The sequence below is a fragment of the Nomascus leucogenys genome, chromosome 17, assembly GCF_006542625.1.
Source record: "Nomascus leucogenys isolate Asia chromosome 17, Asia_NLE_v1, whole genome shotgun sequence".
Classification (NCBI taxonomy): domain Eukaryota; kingdom Metazoa; phylum Chordata; class Mammalia; order Primates; family Hylobatidae; genus Nomascus; species Nomascus leucogenys.
Window position 1 is genome coordinate 39854243 of NC_044397.1, and position 18744 is coordinate 39872986.

An 18744-nucleotide genomic window follows, 5' to 3' on the forward strand; every position below is an offset into this window, starting at 1 on the left:
GTGCATGGCAGTGCCCTGGGAGCAGGCCAGCCTGGGAGGGCAGCAGCCCTGTCTGGGCACACAGCACCCGGCCACAGGTAGGAGCCCAGCCACCCCCACCTGGGGTCTGGGCAAGACCAGCAGGGACTGGGGCTAGGAGGCGATGTCTGGCAAGCCCGGGTGGCTGCCGGCGCGTGGGGGGACAAGTGTGGGCCACACAGAGGAGGTGGCTCGTGTGGCCCTCTCTTATCAAACATTCCATTTACCCAGAGGGCAGAGCGCACTGGTACCACCAAGACGGCAGCTCTCGTTGCCCCCAAGAGTCTCCCACTGGGGAGGTCTGGCTGGAAACCCAGGGAGGGGACCAGAACTCTATGGAGGCAGGAGGCTTAGTGAGGGGTGCTCAGGGAGGCAGCCAGAGGCAGAGGAGCTCAGGGAGGGGATGACAGGTCAGGTCCGTGGAGGGGACAGAGGCTAGGGAGGGACTTGGGCCCGGGTGAGCAGCTCGGGCTGGGAAGCAACTTCTCTCAAGGCAGGGTGGGGACAGGCCTGGGCAGCGATGGTAAGGGGGTGGCTGGTGACTCAGGGATGAGAGGGCCTTGCGGCCCCATGACCCCTGCCTGGGACCCAGGAAGTGGGCAGCAGCTGTGAGCAGGGAGGAGCCCTAGGCCCTCAGCGGTCTGGGGCCAGGCACAGCATGAGGCTGATTCTAGAGCCAGGGCCTCGGGGACCTAGTGACAGGAACTGTGGACTCTGGGAGATGGGGGAGCAGCAGTGACCACTCGCCATCTCCCACCTGGTCCCCCTTTTTTTTGAGACGGATTCTTGCTCTGTTGCCCAGGCTGGAGTGCAGTGGCATCATCTTGGCTCACTGCAACCCCCACCTCCCGGGTTCAAGCGATTCTCCTGTCTCAGCCTCCAGAGTAGCTGGGACTACAGGCGCCCGTCACCACGCCTGACTAATTTTTGTATTTTTTTTTTTTTTAGTAGAAACGGGGTTTCCCCTCATTGGCCAGGCTGGTCTCAAACTCCTGACCTCAGGTGATCCATCCACCTCAGCCTCCCAAAGTGCTGGGTTTACAGGCGTGAGCCACCCCCCTTTTAAACAAAGGCAGCCGCGGGGCCTGTAATCCCAGCTACTCAGGAGGCTGAGGCAAGGAGAATTGTTTGAACCCGGGAGGTTGCAGTGAGCCGAGATGGTGCCACTGCACCCCAGCCTGGGCTACAGAGCGAGACTCCATCTCAAAAAAAAAAAAAAAAAGAAAGAAAGAAGGAAGGAAGGAAGGAGAAAGAGAGAAAGAGAGAGATGGAAGAAAGAGGAAGGAAGGAAGGAAGGAAGGAAGGAAGGAAGGAAGGAAGGAGGAAGGAAGGAAGGGAGGAAAGGGAAGGGAAGGAAGGAGGGAAGGAAGGAAGGAAGGAAGGAAGGAAGGAAGGAAGGAACAAAGGAAGGAGAGAGAGAGAGAGAAAGAAAGAAAAAGAAAGAAGAAAAAGAAAGAAAAAAGAAAGAAAGAGAAAGAGAGAGAGAGAGAAAGGAAGAAAGAAAGAGAGAGAGAGAGAGAGAGGGAGGGAGGGAGGGAGGGAGGGAGGGAGGGAGGCAGGCAGGCAGGCAGGCAGCAGGACAGCAAAAAGACACCGTTTCACCATGGGGTTAGACACGCAGACAGGCACAGAGCAGACGCACATGCACCATGCTATCATGGCAGGACAGGTTCACATGGCCTCAGACGGAGCGACAGACACCCAGAGGGTAGACAGAGGCTGCGTGCAGACCCCATGCTGAGACTCGAGGGTTCAGTGACTACAACACACAGGGCCTGCACCCTCCTGCAAAGCAGAGCCACTGACGACACACAGGGCCGGGTGCGGTGACTCACTCCTGTCATCCCAGCACTTTAGGAGGCCAAGGCAGGAGGATCGCTTGAGCTCAGAAGTTTGAGACCAGCCTGGGCAACATGGCAAAACCCCGTTTTTGCTAAAAAATACAAAAATTAGCTGAGTGTGGTGGTGCATGCCTGTAATCACAGCTACTCGGGAAGCTGAGGCATGAGAATCGTTTGAACCCAGGAGGTGGAGGTTGCAGTGAGCCAAGATCGTGCTGCCGCACTCCAGCCTGGGTGACAGCAAGGCACAGCGGCTGACCTCCTCCCCTCGCCCTGCACCCCTTTCCCACCCTGGCATTCTCTCTGGGCACCTCCTTTCTGTACCAGCAGATCAGGGAATGGGAGCCACCAGGGGATGGGAAGGGGGACTTCCTGAGCTAAGCCTGGTGCTGTGGAGGGGAGGGGATTGCTTCCTGGGGTTCCTGTTCACACCCACAGTCCCCTCCTGTCTCCCACGCAAGCTCATTATAATGCCAGCACTTTAGGAGGTTGAGGCAGGAGGATGGCTTGAGGCCAGGAGTTTGAGACCAGCCTGGGCAACATAGCACGATTCTATCTCTGGGGGATGGGGTTGGGGGTGAAGACACAAACACACACACACACACACACACTTGACCCCCCAGTGGGTTCTGGGTTTGGGGTGACCTTATCTAACCGACTCTTGGTCTCCTTGGAGGTGGCTCCTGGGAGGCAGATTTGAGCAGCTCTCCTGGCAGTGGGGCTGGAGGGAAAAAGCGGGGAGCTAGGGCCCACCCAGGCCTGTGGAATTTGTCCCGGTGGGGTCAGAACTGCCCAGACTAAGAGGCCTCGGGAGCTGGCACGGATCACAGGCTGGTCAGGGTCAGAGAAAGGTGCCCGGAAGGGAGCGGGTGGGCAGGCGGCGCCCAGGCCCGGGATGTGGTCAGGCCGTGGCCAGCTGCTTCCCAAAACCAGAATAGCCCAGGACTTACACAACCCGCACCCCAAACAATCCGCTACTGCCTCCCCCAGCTCTCGAAGGTTTCCCAGACCCCTTGCCCCACCCCATTCAGAGCCCACCCTTAGGCCCCCTCTCACCCCCACCCCACTCAGAGCCCACCCTTAGCCCCTCTTGCCTCCACCCCACTTGGAGCCCAGCCTTAGCCCCTCTTGCCCCCACCCCACTTGGAGCCCACCCTTAGGCCCCTCTCGCCCCCACCCCACTCAGAGCCCACCCTTAGCCCCTCTTGCCCACACCCCACTTGGAGCCCAGCCTTAGGCACCCCCCTTGCCCCCATCCCACTCAGAGCCGACCCATATCTCCCTCTTGCCCACATACCATTCAGAGCCCACCCTTAGGTCCCTCTCATCCCTACCCCACTCGGAGCCCAGCCTTAGGCCCCTCTCGCCCCATTACACTCTTCACCCGACTCCTAGGCTCCATCTGTTGACCTTCCAACAAACCAAGTTTGTCCCAGACCCAGTGACCTCGCATTCCCCCTCATCTCCAACTCACCCTCTTGAACTTCTGCCACCCTGGGGCCCCTCCCATCCCAGGCCTCCTCCCCTCGCACCACACCCCTTTTCCACCCTGACACTCTCTCTGAGCACCCCCTTTCTGTACTTCCAGCAGATCAGGGAAGGGGAGCCACTGGGGGTGGGGAGGGGGACTTCCTGAGCTAAGCCTGGGGCTGGGGAGGGGAGGGGGCTGCTTCCTGGGGTCCTGTTCACACCCACAGTCCCCTGCTCCCTCCCACGCAGGCTCATTCCACCCAAGACGGTTGCTGCTTCCCCTGATCGAGACAGAAACCCTCCCAGTTTCACAATCTTCTGTGGAAGGGACCCCCACCCTCCGCCCGCCAGCCCCCACGTCCCCACCCGCCAAGGCTGGGGACAGGCCACTCTCCTCCCGGCTGTTTCCTAGCCATAGCCCTGGCCCTAACTGCTGTTGCCCTGTGTGTCTGAATTACAGATTTCTTTACCAACTCCCGCCCCCCACAGCCGCCCATGCCTTCAAACTTCCCAGAGCCCCCCAGCTTCAGCCCCGTGGTTGACTCCCTCTTCAGCAGTGGGACCCTGGGCCCGGAGGTGCCCCCAGCTTCCTCGGCCATGACCCACCTCTCCGGACACAGCCGTCTGCAGGTGAGCTCACCCCACCCTGTCCAGACCTGTGCAGCTCACTTGAGAGCTGGTCCTGCCCTGTTCATGTCCAGGAGGTATCAGACACTCCCTGAGTGCCCAGTCTTCTGCTTGGAGATTGGAGGGGAAGAAAGACCCCATCTCTGCCCTCTGGGAGGGACCCCGTGAAGCAGAACTGGACAAAACGGTTGTGGGAGAAAGCTAAGGGCATGGAGACCATGGAGTGGGCTCCACCAAGGGCCAGTTGCTTGTGGAAGGCTTCCTGGAGAAGGGGAGTTTCTGGGCCTTAGAGAATAGGTCAGCTTTGGACAGAAGGGACTGGCTGAGGTCAAGCCAGATGGGAGAACAGCAGGAACAAAAGCTTTGAGGCAGAAAGCTGAGCGTGGATGTTTAGGAAACAGTGAATCTACCATTTTGGTTCATGAATTCCCCAAGTGCAATTTTTTTTTTTTTTTTTTTTTTGAGACAGAGTCTCACTCTGTCACCTAGGCTTGAGTGCAGTGGCACGATCTCGGCTCACTGCAACCTCCGCCTCCTGTGTTCAAGCAATTTCCGGCTTATTTTTGTATTTTTAGTAGAGACAGCGTTTCACCATGTTGGCCAGGCTGGTCTCAAACTCCTGACCTCAGTAGTCCACCCGCCTCGGCCTCCCAAGGTGCTGGGATTACAGGTGTGAGCCACCATGCCTGGCCCCCAGGTGCAATTCAGAAGTTGCTTCCTGCTGCTTGGTTATAGGCCTTTTCCCTCCATCATCAGACTTTTCAGGTGCTCATTCTAATCGGTTGCTGAGGGGTGTCTCTCCATCAGACGGTGAGCTCCTTACTGAAAGGGTTATGTTTTGCTCACCACTGCATTCTTATACCTAATGCGGCTCAGGCACATAACAGCACTCAGTGAATGGTTGTCCAATGAGTGAGTCAGTGACTGAATGAATGAGCAAGTGTGCAGATGAATGGGTGTGCTGGTGAATGGATAGACGCATCTTAGACTGCAGTGGAGGCACACGTGGGTTGGTGGATATATGGGTAGGTGAGTGGTTGGTTGGATGGATGGGCTGGTGGATGGATACATAGATGAATAGTTTAATGGATCAGTGAATGGGCTCATTGGTGGTTAAGTGGCTGGAAATGTATAGATGGTGGATGGATGGATGGATTATGGATGGGTTGGTGGATGAATGATGGACGTATAGATGGTTGGATGGATTAGTTAATGCATTAATATCTGGTAGGCTGGTGGAGAGAGTGGTAGATGAGCTGGTTCATAGATTGATAAATAGGTAGGTGAATGGATGGAAGATGGATGGATGGAGAGATTGGTGGATGGAGTAGTAGATGGACAATTGATGAATGGATGGGTGGGTTGGTTAGTGGATGGATTGGTGGGCAAGTTAGTGGATGGATGGATGGATGATGAATGGATGGGTGGGTTGGTTGATGGATGGATTGGTGGACAAGTTAGTGAATGGATGGATGATGAAGGAATGGTGGGTTGGTTGGTGGATGGATCGGTGGACAAGTTAGTGGATGGATGGATGTTGAATGGATGGGTGGGTTGGTTGGTGGATGGATCAGTGGGCAAGTTAATGGATGGATGGATGATGAATGGATGGGTATGTTGGTTGGTGGATGGATCGGTGGACAAGTTAGTGGATGGATGGATGATGAATGGATGGGTGAGTTGGTTGGTGGATGGATTGGTGGACAAGTTAGTGGATGGATGGATGGATAAGTTATTTGGGAGACAAATGGATGGGCAGAAAGATTGATGCTCCGCTGTCCCTGCTTTTTGCCTAAATATACTCTACTCCCTCCTCTCATTGTAATTTCCCTGCTCCGTGTATATGTTCGCACACCTGTGTGTGTTGGAAGGCGGGGCTCATTTCTCCTATCTCTCCCCAGGGCCCCAGTCCAGACCTCGGCCAGAGCAGGGCAGGGCAGGGGAGGCCCAGATGGCTGCCAGGGGCAGCTCTCTCCTCTGCTCTCTGAGTGTCTGTCTGTCCCCCCAACCAGGCTCGGAACAGCTGCCCTGGCCCCTTGGACTCCAGCGCCTTCCTGAGCTCTGATTTCCTCCTTCCCGAAGACCCCAAGCCCCGGCTCCCACCCCCTCCTGTACCCCCACCTCTGCTGCATTACCCACCCCCTGCCAAGGTGCCAGGCCTGGAGCCCTGCCTCCCACCTCCCTTCCCTCCCATGGCGCCACCCACTGCTTTGCTGCAGGAAGAGCCTCTCTTCTCTCCCAGGTTTCCCTTCCCCACCGTCCCTCCTGCCTCGGGAGTGTCTCCGCTGCCTGCTCCTGCAGCCTTCCCACCCACCCCGCAGCCTGTCCCCAGCCCGGCCCCCACCCCCTTCCCCATAGAACTTCTACCCTCGGGGTATTCGGAGCCTGCCTTTGGGCCTTGCTTCTCCATGCCCAGAGGCAAGCCTCCCACCCCATCCCCTAGGGGACAGAAATCCAGCCCCCCTACCTTAGCCCCTGCCACTGCCAGTCCCCCCACCACTGCGGGGAGCAACAACCCCTGCCTCACACAGCTGCTCACGGCAGGTGAGGGCCAGCAACAGGGAGAGAAAAGCCTGGGGAGGGAGGCTGGGGGGTGGGGAGGAAGACGAAGGTGAAGGGGCAGGTCCAGTTTGAGAGACAGAGTGATGAGGAATGAGGGACATGGGGCCTGTACCTAAAAGGGGTGTGGACTCTTGGGAGGGGCAGAATGGGGTCTTGATAGACGCCGGGGGTGGGCCAGCCCCAGCAGCCTCACGGTTCTGCCCGTGCACAGCCAAGCCGGAGCAAGCCCTGGAGCCACCACTTGTATCCAACACCCTCCTCCGGTCCCCAGGGTCCCCGGTAAGATCTCGGGCACTGGGCGGTGGGGCTGTGCCCACGGCCTTCGCCCCGACTCTCCGCCCTTCTCCACCCCAGCAGGAGACAGTCCCTGAATTCCCCTGCACGTTCCTTCCCCCGACCCCGGCCCCTACACCGCCCCGGCCGCCTCCAGGCCCAGCCACATTGGCCCCTTCCAGGCCCCTGCTTGTCCCCAAAGCGGAGCGGCTCTCACCCCCAGCGCCCAGTGGTAAAGAGAGGGGTTGCAGGGATTGGGGGAATCTAGGGGATGAGGGGAAGAGGAGGAAGAATAAGGGGACTGGGTCTGGGGCCAGGATGAGAGGAAGGGGGCAATGGGGACCCTTTCCCCCGGGTCGGTCTTTCTGTGGGTCTGTCTGTCCCTACCACAGGCAGTGAACGGCGGCTATCAGGGGACCTCAGCTCCATGCCAGGCCCTGGGACTCTGAGTGTCCATGTCTCTCCCCTGCAACCCATTCTCAGCCGGGGCCGTCCAGACAGCAACAAGGTGGGCAGCATCCCCCACCCCAAGATCGGTTTGCTACCCCCAGGCCCTCCCGGGCTCCTTCCTAGGCTCACCCAACTCTCTGCTCCCCGAGACCGAGAACCGGCGTATCACACACATCTCCGCGGAGCAGAAGCGGCGCTTTAACATCAAGCTGGGGTTTGACACCCTTCATGGGCTTGTGAGCACACTCAGTGCCCAGCCCAGCCTCAAGGTGAGCCCCGGGCCCAGGCTGGCACCCCCAAAACCACAGGGGCCCTTTCTGGACCATCCCCCACCCAAAACTCAATTGCAGGGGAGTGCTCCAGACACTCTTGCCTCCTCCCATCCCAGTGCCTCAGTGGGTCCCAGGGCGCAGCCTCTAGCACCTGCCTGAGCCCCCCTGGTGGCGTCTGCAGGTGAGCAAAGCTACCACACTGCAGAAGACAGCCGAGTACATCCTTATGCTACAGCAGGAGCGCGCGGGCTTGCAGGAGGAGGCCCAGCAGCTGCGGGATGAGATTGAGGAGCTCAATGCCGCCATTAAGTAGGCAGGGTCCAGGCGGGTGCTGGGACCAGGGGGCCATGCTGCCTGACCCCCAGCCCCTGACCCCTGCCCTGCCCCCAGCCTGTGCCAGCAGCAGCTGCCCGCCACAGGGGTACCCATCACACACCAGCGTTTTGACCAGATGCGAGACATGTTTGATGACTACGTCCGAACCCGTACGCTGCACAACTGGAAGTTCTGGGTGGTATCCTCCCTCAAGCCCGTGGCTGGGGGGCTGCAGGGGCTGTGGCAGGGTGAGACCAGGCTGGGCCTGGGATGGAGGCCTAGCTCTCCAGGCCGGGCAGGCTCAGAGCTGCTCCCAGGTGACAGGCTCTGGTTCTGCCCCCTGCTTCCATGCCCTGGCCATCTTGGCCAGCAAAATTGCCCAGGGATGGGGGCCTAGGAGCAGAGAGGGAAACTGAGGGAGGAGTCCTTGGGTAAGGGGATACTTGGCCCTGACCTCAGGAAGCCCCGAGGGCAGTTTGGGAGAACCTGAACTCTGGAGTGAGGCCTACAGAAGACTTGGAATCCACTCCCTGATCTGGCTCAGGGGTCAAGTTCTTGACTGAGCCCAGGCAGGGAGCTCGGGGATGGGGGATGGTTCAGCACAGAGTAAGGGCCGTGGAGGGGCAAGGAGGAGGGGATTGAGAGGCAGGGAGCTGGGAAGGTCTTGGCAGGACAGAAGTAGGGACTGCAAGCCGGGCGCAGTGGCTCACGCCTGTCATCCCAGCACTTTGGGAGGCCGAGGCAGGTGGATCACTTGAGGCCAGGAGTTCAAGACCAGACTGGCCAACATGGCAAAACCCTGTCTCTACTAAAAACACAAAAATTAGCCAAGCATGGTGGCACGTGCCTGTAATCCCAACTACTCGGGAGGCTGAGGCAGGAGAACAGCTTGAACCCGGGAGGTGGAGGTTGCAGTGAGCCAAGATTGCGCCACTGCATTCCAGCCTGGGCAGCAGAGCGAGACTCTGTCAAAAAAAAAAGAAAGGAAGAAAGAAAAAAGTCCGAGCACAGTGGCTCACGCCTGTAATTCCAGCACTTTAGGAGGCCGAGGTGGGTGGAGCACGAGGTCAGGAGTTCAAAACCAGCCTGACCAACATAACGAAACCCCGTCTCTACTAAAAATACAAAAATTAGCCAGGCGTGGTGGCGCACAGCTGTAATCCCAGCTACTCAGGAGGCTGAGGCAGGAGAATTGCTTGAACCTGGGAGGCAGAGGTTGCAGTGAACTGAGATCGCGCCACTGCACTCCAGCCTGGGTGACAGAGCGAGACTCCGTCTCAAAAAAAAAGAAGAAGAAGTAAGGGCTGCAACACGAGTCATTGGGATTCAAGGTTAGACAGTGTCCAGGCCCTTTCTTTCCCTGGTTTGAACGGGGCATCAGGGCTCCACGTGGTGTGGGGGGACCAGCTGGACCACAGGCAGCTCCTTGACCTGGGCCCAGTTCAGCATCCTCATCCGGCCTCTGTTTGAGTCCTTCAACGGGATGGTGTCCACGGCAAGTGTGCACACCCTCCGCCAGACCTCACTGGCCTGGCTGGACCAGTACTGCTCTCTGCCCGCTCTCCGGCCAAGTACGTGAGCCATCTCCCTGCCTGCTAGAGGGACCCAGCCTCGGGGGTGGAGGGAGTATTCCACCCTGCTTAGGTTCCACATCCAGCTTGCCTTCAACACAGCCTAGTGTTGTAGCCACCCCCCATCCCCCAGATGGTCCTCTGGCCACCAGATGCCTGTAGACAGAGGTTCTAGGAGGGGGTGACAGTCTTGCCAACTAGTACCTCCCCCTATCCCTTTGGTTCCACACCCAAGAGTAGGGCCCTGACCCCAGGAAGTGTCTCTCTCTTTCTGTCTCCCACCCAGCTGTCCTGAACTCCCTACGCCAGCTGGGCACATCTACCAGTATCCTGACCGACCCGGGCCGCATCCCTGAGCAAGCCACAAGGGCAGTCACAGAGGGCACCCTTGGCAAACCTTTATAGTCCTGGCCAGACCCTGCTGCTCACTCAGCTGCCCTGGGGGCTGCTTTCCCTGGGCATGGGCTCCAGGGATAATCTCTGGGCACTCCCTTCCTGCCCCAGGCCCTGGCTCTGCCCTTCCCTGGGGGGTGAAGCAGGGTCCAGGTTTCACACTTCCCACCTCCTGGAGGCCAAGAAGAGCGGAGTCCCCGTCCCTGCTCTGCCACTGTGCTCCAGCACTGTGACCTTAGGTGACTCGCCTGCCGTCTTTGGACCGCTGTGTTTCAATCTGCAAAATGGGGATGGGGAAGGTTCAATCAGCAGATGACCCCCAGGCCTTGGCAGCTGTGACACTGGGGGCCTAGGCTGGCAACTCCAGGGGCTCAACGATGGGAAAAGGAGGATGCTCTTTCTCTGTCACCTCCACCTGCTACCCGACAGGTGGGGCACAGACCTCTGTTCCTGAGCAGAGAAGCAGAAAAGGAGGTTCCCTCTCTCTGCTCCTTCACTGCTGACCCAGAGGGGCTGCAGGATGCTTTCCCCTGGGATAGGCCAGGAGGGCCTGATCCCAGGAGACACCAGGGCCAGAGTGGCCACAGCAGGGCAGGCATCGTGTGTGTGTGGACGTGTGTGTGTGGGTTTTGTAAAGAATTCTTGACCAATAAAAGCAAAAACTGTCTGCTGGTTTGTTGGTGTGCTGGTCAATGTGCTCACACTGGGATAGAGAGAGAGCCTGTTGGCAGTGGGAGGTGGCTTTGCAGAGGGCCTGAGTGTTTACTCTGAGCTGGAGGCAGCTGGAGGGCTTTGAGTGGAGGTGGGACAAGATCAGATGTACTGGTGGCAAGCGCCTGTGGTCCCAGCTACTCAGGAGGCTGAGGCGGGAGGATCGCTTGAGCCCAGGAGTTTGAGGCTGCAGTGAGCTGTGATAGCACCACTGCACTGTAGGATGGGCAACAGCGTGAGACCCTGCTTCAAATAACAACAAAAAAAGGCCGGGCACGGTGGCTCACACCAGTAATCCTAGCACTTTGGGAGGCCAAGGTGGGAGGATCATAGAGCTCATCTTAGTAATAAAAAAGAGAAAAATAAATAAAAGAAGATCAGATGTAACTTTTTTTTTTTTTTGAGATAGAGTCTTGCTCTGTCGCCCAGGCTGGAGTGCAGTGGCCCGATCTCGGCTCAGGGCAAGCTCTGCCTCCTGGGTTCACGCCATTCTCCTGCCTCGGCCTCCTGAGTAGCTGGGACCACAGGCGCCCGCCACCACACCTGGCTAGTTTTTTTTTGCATTTTTAGTAGAGACAGGGTTTCACCGTGTTAGCCAGGATGGTCTCGATCTCCTGACCTCATGATCCACCCACCTCAGCCTCCCAAAGTGCTGAGATTACAGGTGTGAGCCACCGCGACCTGCCAGATGTAACTTTAAAAAAATTTTTTTTTTTTTTTTGAGACAGAGTCTCGCTCTGTTGCCCAGGCTGGAGTGCAGTGGCACAATCTTGACTCACTGCAACCTTCGCCTCCCGGGTTCAAGTGATTCTCCTGCCTCAGCCTCCTGAGTAGCAGGGATTACAGGCGTGTGCCACCATGCCCAGCTAATTTTTGTATTTTTAGTAGAGACGGGGTTTCACCATGTTGGTCAGGCTGGTCTCGAACTCCTGACCTTGTGATCCACCCGCCTCAGCCTCCCAAAGTGCTGGGATTACAGGTGTGAGGCTACCGTGCCCAGACAAAAAATTTGTGCTTATAAGAATAGAGTCAGCAGCTGGGTGTGGTGGCTCACGCCTGTAATCCCAGCACTTTGGGAGGCCGAGGCAGGCGGATCACAAGGTCAGGAGTTTGAGACCAGCCTGGCTAATATGGCAAAACCCGGTCTTTACTAAAAATACAAAAATTAGCCAGATGTGGTGACACATGCCTGTAATCCCAGCTACTCAGGCTGGTCTTGAACTTTTGGGTTCAAGCAATGCTCCCGCCTTGGCCTCCCAAAGTGCTGGGGTTACAGGCATGAGCCATGGTGTCTGGCCAGATGTAACTTTTTTACAGGAATCCCCTGGGTGCTGAGTTGAGACTAGGTGGATGCAGGGAGACCAGTTAGGGGACAATTGCAGTCATCCAGGTGAGAGGTGATGGACTTGCTTCCTGGAGCTCCTCTCTCCATGGCCAGGAGACAGTTTGGAGAGGCTCGCTACCTTCAGAGTTGGAAGAAGGCAGAGCTGGGACCAAGGAGTGGAACCGATAGGGCATCCACTGGAACTACCCAGAAGGAGAATGTGCTCCCTTGGCAGGGCAGGTAGGGAGGGTAGTGACCTCCCCGCTATGAGAGGTATGCAAGCAGAGAGTGGATGGCCACTTAGTTGGGATGTCCTAGAAAAAACTGACAGCGGCCTGTGTGGTGGCTCACGCCACCAAACACTTTGGGAGGCTGAGGCGGGTAGATCACCTGAGGTCAGGAGTTCCAGACCAGCCTGGCCAACATGGTGAAACCCCGTCTCTACTAAAAATACAAAAAAATTAGCCGGGCATGGTGGCAGGTGCCTATAATCTCAGCTACTCGGGAGGCTGAGGCAGGAGAATCCCTTGAACCTGGGAGGTGGAGGTTGCAGTGAGCAGAGATTGCGCTACTACACTCCAGCCTGGGTGACAGAGTGAGACTTCATCTCAAAAAAACATAAAAATAAAAAATAAAAAAACTGATCCTTCAGATGGGGCTGGGGTAGAAGGCCTCAGAGGCCCCAATATTTACTGAGTGCCTGCTATGGACCAGGCCGTGGTCTTGGCTCTGCAGATGCTGTTCGCTACAGTATCACTCTCTTCGTGGAGCTGACATTCCAGCCTGGCATGTTGGAATCCTCTTACATTTCAGACCTTCTGGAGACATTTGCAGGACTGATTTATTCATGTTTATTTTTCGTAGAGACAGGGTCTTGCTATGTTGCCCAGGCTGGTCTCAAACTCCCGAGCTCAAGCGATCCTCCCACCTTGGCCTTAGGCTTCCTGAAGTGCTGGGATTACAGGTGGGAGCCACCGTGCCTGGCCCATTTGCGGGATTTAAACAGCCTAAAGAATCTTCCCTAGGTTTTCATTTTCTCTCGTTCATGCAGAAGAAGAAGGAGAATCGCTGCCTGCAGATCTAGTATGGACTATGTGCCAAGCACTCTTATAAGCACTTTAGATTTTTGTTGTTGTTGTTATTTTTATTTTTAGTACAGACAAGTTCTCACTAAGTTCCCCAGGCTGGTCTTCAGCTCCCAAGCTCAAGGGATCCTCCTGCCTTGGCCTCCCAAAGTGTTGAGATTACAGGCATGAACCACCACACCTGGCCACTTTATATATATTAACTCACTTAATCCTCACAACACCTACCTCGTAGGCTTGCTATGAGAACCTAAAAGGGTAAATATACACATATAGAGATTTACAGATTTATACATATATTTATAAATCTGTAAAATGGGGATAATAATTATATATTATATATAAATATTATCTTTGTATATTATATTTAATAATATACAAAGATTATATTTATACATTATATTTAACGTATATTTATATATTATATTATATTTAATTTATAGTTTATATATAATCTTTATATAGCCTGTATATAAAGATTAATATATGTTCTACATATAAAGATATACATTATATATAAAATTTTTATATAGAGAATATATAAAGAATAAATAATTATATGTTAATCTATATGTCTATATAATCTTTTTTTTTTGAGACGGCGTCTCGCTCTGTCACCCAGGCTCGAGTGCAGTGGCGGGATCTCGGCTCACTGTAAGCTCCGCCTTCCGGGTTCACACCATTCTCCTGCCTCAGCCTCCCAGTAGCTGGGACTACAGGTGCCCACGACCACGCCTGGCTAATTTTTTGTATTTTTAGTAGAGACGGGGTTTCACCGTGTTAGCCAGGATGGTCTCGATCTCCTGACCTCGTGATCCGCCCATCTCGGCCTCCCAAAGTCCTGGGATTACAGGTGTGAGCCACCGCGCCCAGCTATATCTATATAATCTTTACACATAGTATATAATATTACGTTAATTTATATATTACAATCTGTATAACCTATATAATCTTTATATACAATATACTTAATTTATATATTATATATAATCTTTATATTATAAATATATAGTTTTATATTTATAATATATAAATATATTTTTACATTTTATAAAAATAGATTTTTATATTTATAAAACTATATAAGTATATTTTTATATTATAAATATATATAATAAATATAAATATATAAAAATATAAAATATATTATATTTATAATATATAAAAATTATATATAATATATAAATTAAATATATTATATTTAATTTATATCTAATTTATCTATAAATTAGATATATACTTTAACAAATAAAGTATATATTTGCTTATAATGTATAAATATATTATAAATATATAATATAAATATATAATAATATAGTATATATGTGTGATATATAATATGTAATATATAATTATATATTATAAATATACAATATAATTATATATACATATTAAATACATATAAAATACAATTATATATTATAATATATAATTATATATTAAAATATATATAATATATCGTTATTATTCAGAGTTAGAAGAAGGCAGAGCTGGAATCAAGGCGTGGAAGCGACAGGGCATTATATATATTTTATATATATTATATAATAATTATTATTTTTATTTTTATTTTTGAGAAGGAGTCTCGCTCTTTCACCCAGGCTGGAGTGCAGTGGCGTGATCTCGGCTCACTGCAGGCTCCGTCCCCCGGGGTTCACGCCATTCTCCTGCCTCAGCCTCCCGCGTAGCTGGGACTACAGGCGCCCGCCACCTCGCCCGGCTAATTTTTTTGTATTTTTTAGTAGAGACGGGGTTTCACCGTGTTAGCCAGGATGGTCTCGATCTCCTGACCTCGTGATCCGCCCGCCTCGGCCTCCCAAAGTGCTGGGATTACAGGCGTGAGCCACCGTGCCCGGCCATATATTATATAATTATATACATTATATATAATATATATTATCAATATAAAACACTATGTAAGAATGAGAATGAGTTGTAATAATTATCAGCATCCCCATTTTATGGGTGAAAAACTGAGACACAGACAGGTTCGGTCCCTTGACTTAAGCTTGCTCGACTGGCGAGCAGCCCAGCAGTGCCCACCCACCTGCCTTCGTCTGCTGTTGGCCGCTTCTCTGCTGTGATGGTGGCAGGTGCGCCCAGCCTCTCGCGCATGCTCTTTGCTGCTGCAGACAGGCTGGCCGTGGCTTGCCGCAAGGGAGGGTCCCGGCAGTGTATACGCTGCTGTTTTCACTCCCACGCGGCCAGAAGTTCCCCATCAAACATCCCCTTGACCCTGTGTCCCTTCCAGATGGCTTCTTCCCTTGAAAGAGTCATCTACACGTGCTCACTCTCCCTCCTCTCTTCCCTCTCCCCTCTTGGCTCCCCACCTTTGGGCTCCTCCTCCACCCTCACACCCCAGCCTCACCCCTGCACTGACTCTGCTGTCACTGAGCTCACCTCTGACTGGCCCGCTCCTTGCGAAATCCAGTGCCTGCTTCGCAGTGCTCTTCTGGTTTTTCTCCGGCCCTTGGGCCTCCATCTTAAACCACTCTTTCCCTGGGAGTCCAGAATTCTCGGCCAGGTTCGGTGGCTCATGCCTGTAATCCCAGCACTTTGGGAGGCCAAGGCGGGAGGATTGCTTGAGGCCAGGAGTTAGAGACCAGCCTGGGCAACATAATGAGACCCCATCTCTACAAAAAAAATTAGCTGGGTGTTATGACATGGGCCTGTACCCCCAGCTACTTGGGAGGCTGAGCCCAGGAGTTCAAGGCTGCAGTGAGCTATGACTGCGCCACTGCACTCCAGCCTGGGCGACAGAGCGAGACCCTGTCTCAAAAATACAAAAAACAAAACAGAATTCTTGCCAAGCTCTCCTTCCTCCGCCCTGCCAATGCCCTCCCAGGTCCTGCTGTGGGAGCCTCTTTCTAGGCCTGTCCCTTCCTTAGCCATTCCCTTCTTGATCTCTGGCAAGCCCCGGGCCATCTCATCCCCTTCAGCCTCTCTGCAGAGGACCCTGACTCTGTATCTGCCTCGCTGTCTCCCCAGAGCTACACAACTACAAGTCTGACCATCACCCTAACTTCTCCGACCATCACCCTAACTTCTCCCTCTGAGCGCTCCACAGCTCCTTTAACACTGACGGACCGCAATACAGAACTCACCACTTCCATGATCTTCCCACTCAAACCTGGTCTTCCAAGTGTGCCCCAGCCCCGGGACAGGCACCACCACCCAGACATTTGTGCAAGCTGCAAACCATCATCTTCAGCTCCTCCACACACCCCGCTGCCCTGTGCTAGCTGTCACTGAGGATGGAAGCCTGGCCAATTGAACATCTACCTTCATAGCCACCACCCTGGTCCAACAGGTCATCGCCTTTTCCATACATGTGCATTAGCCTCCTGTATCCCTTACAGTGAACAGCTTCTCAAACTTAAACATGCATTAATTATTAATAATGTGGCCGGGCACGATGGCTCACGCCTGTAATCCCAGCACTTTGGGAGGCCAAGGCTGGTGGATCACCTGAGGTCAGGAGTTCAAGACCAGCCTGGCTAATACGGTGAAACCCCATCTCTACTAAAAACACAAAAAATTAGCTGGGGTCGGTGGCAGGCGCCTGTAGTTCCAGCTATTCGGGAGGCTGAGGCAGGAGAATGGCGTGAACCTGGGAGGTGGAGCTTGCAGTGAGCTGAGATCACGCCACTGCACTCTAGCCTGGGTGACAGAGTGAGACTCCGTCTAAAAAAAAAACAAAAAAGCAAAAATTAGCCTGGCGTGGTGGTGGGCGCCTGTAATCCCAGCTACTCAGGAGGCTGAGGCAAAAGAATTGCTTGAATCCGGGAGGCGGAGGTTGCAGTGAGCCGAGATCATGCCACTGCACTCCAGCCTGGGTGACAGATGAGACTCCGTCTCAAAAACAAATAAAATAAAACAAACGTGGTGGCCTTTTTTTTTTTTTGAGACAGGGTTTCATCCTGTCACCCAGACCAGAGTGCAGTGATGCAAACACAGCTCACTGCAGCCTCAACCTCCCGGGCTCAAGTGATCCTCTCACTTCAGCCCCTGCCAAGCAGCTGGGATCACAGGCATGCACCACCAGGCCTGGCTAATTTTTAAATTTTTTGTAGAGACGCCATAGACTTTTTTTTGTCTTGTTATATTGTCCAGGCTGGTCTCGAACATCTGGCCTCAAGCCATCCTCCCACCTCTGCCTCCCAAAGCGCTGGGATTGCAGATGTGAGCCACCATGCCCAGCCAGTATGATGTTTAGACATCAGCATCTTAAAAGCGATTCCAATATGGAGCCAAGGTCAAGAACCACTGTAATAGAGGCTTTGAGCTGCAAATTACATCCAGCGGCTCAAATTAGTTTAAATCTGTGCTCTTAAACTGTACCGTGCATCAGGATTAACTAGAGGGCTTGTTAAGGATCGGCTAGAGGGCCAGGCAAGTGGCTCACACCTGTAATCCCAACACTTTGAGAGGCCAAGGCAGGTGGATCACCTGAGGTCAAGGGTTCAAGACCAGCTTGGCCAACTTGGCGAAACCCTGTCTCTACTAAAAATACAAAAATTAGCCGGGTGTGGTGTTGTGTGCCTGTAGTCCCAGCTACTCGGGAGGCTGAGGCAGGAGAATCGCTTGAACCCAGGAGGTGGAGGTTGGAGTGAGCCGAGATTGCACCAATGCACTCCATCCTGGGCAACAGAGCAAGACTCTGTCTCAAAAAAAAAAAAAAAATACAGCTTTCTGGGCCCCACCTCCAGAGTTTCTGACCGAGTAACAGGTCTGGGATGGAGTCTAAGAAATCTGCATTCCTGGCTGGGTATGGTGGCCTGTAGTCCCAGCTACTCAGGAGGCTGAGGCAAGATCACTTGAGCCCAGGAATTCAAGGCTGCAGTGAGCTATGATTGCACCACTGCATTCCAGCCTGGGCCACAGGGTGAGACCCTGTCTCAAAAACAGAATTTGCATTCCTAGTGCTGCTGGTCAAGGGACCACACTTTGAGAACCACTACCTAAACAAGACAGAAAGTTACCATTTCACCTAACATAGAGAGGCCAGAGGTAGGGAGGACTCCAGACAATGCAAGTTGGAGCTCGTGTGCTTCAGATGTTTCTTTGGCTACTGTTTGCCTCTGACAAAGCCAGGCTTCAGAGCAGGTGTTCGAGGTGCTTTGTGATCCAACCCTGCTTTCCCTCCAGCCTCATTTCTCTCCGTAGCCTCCCTCCCCTCATATCCCTAAAAGTCTTTAATCTCCAGTGGTACCTGGGACTCATCTTGCTTTGCTCTTGAAAGGTGTGATCAACCCATGAGGGAAACAAGCTTAGGGATTCCTAAGTCTCTCTTTCTTTTCTTTTTGCCTTTTCTTTCTTTTGTTGGAGATAGAGCCTCGCTCTGTCGCCGAGGCTGGAGTGCAGTGACGCAATGTCAGCTCACTGCAACCTCCACCTCGCGGGTTCAAGTGATTCTCCTGCCTCAGCCTCCTGAGTAGCTGGGATTACAGATGTGCACCACCATGCCTGGCTAACTTTTTGTATTTTTGGTAGAGACAGGGTTTCACCATGTTGGCCAGGCTGGTCTCAAACTCCTGGCCTCAAGTGACCTGCCTGCCTTGGCCTCTCGATTTTCTTTTTTTTGAGACAGGTCTGTTGCCTGGCTGGAGTGCAGTGGCACAATCATAGCTTACCACAGCCTTGAACTCCTGGGCTCAAGCGATCCTCCTCCTGCCTTAGCCTCCTGAGTAGCTGGGACTAGAGGTGTGCACCACCATGCCTGGCTAACTTTTTTTATAGAAATGGAGTCTTGCTACGTTGACCAGGCTGGTCTCGAACTCCTGGCCTCAAGTGATCTTCCTGCCTCAGCCTCCCATAGGCTATGATTATAGG

At 53.5% G+C, this 18744-nt stretch overlaps 1 protein-coding gene across 8 annotated transcripts in view; it reads left to right on the top strand.

Moving 5' to 3' along the window:
* MLXIPL (MLX interacting protein like) overlaps positions 1-10465 on the top strand; it is a 54331-nt gene extending 43866 nt beyond the window's left edge. For 5 of the 8 annotated variants that reach the window (XM_030796530.1, XM_030796532.1, XM_030796524.1 and 2 more), the window contains 9 exons: positions 3790-3959; positions 5969-6500; positions 6697-7023; positions 7184-7299; positions 7391-7510; positions 7695-7822; positions 7904-8027; positions 9270-9399; positions 9686-10465. In XM_030796530.1, the coding sequence (XP_030652390.1) occupies positions 3790-3959; positions 5969-6500; positions 6697-7023; positions 7184-7299; positions 7391-7510; positions 7695-7822; positions 7904-8027; positions 9270-9399; positions 9686-9804 (1766 nt within the window). In that variant the 3' untranslated portion in view covers positions 9805-10465. The remainder of the gene's footprint in view (positions 1-3789; positions 3960-5968; positions 6501-6696; positions 7024-7183; positions 7300-7390; positions 7511-7694; positions 7823-7903; positions 8028-9269; positions 9400-9685) is intronic. The other 3 variants (XM_030796526.1, XM_030796527.1, XM_030796525.1) reach the window with 3 other exon arrangements.
* The last annotated feature ends 8279 nt before the right edge of the window (positions 10466-18744 follow it).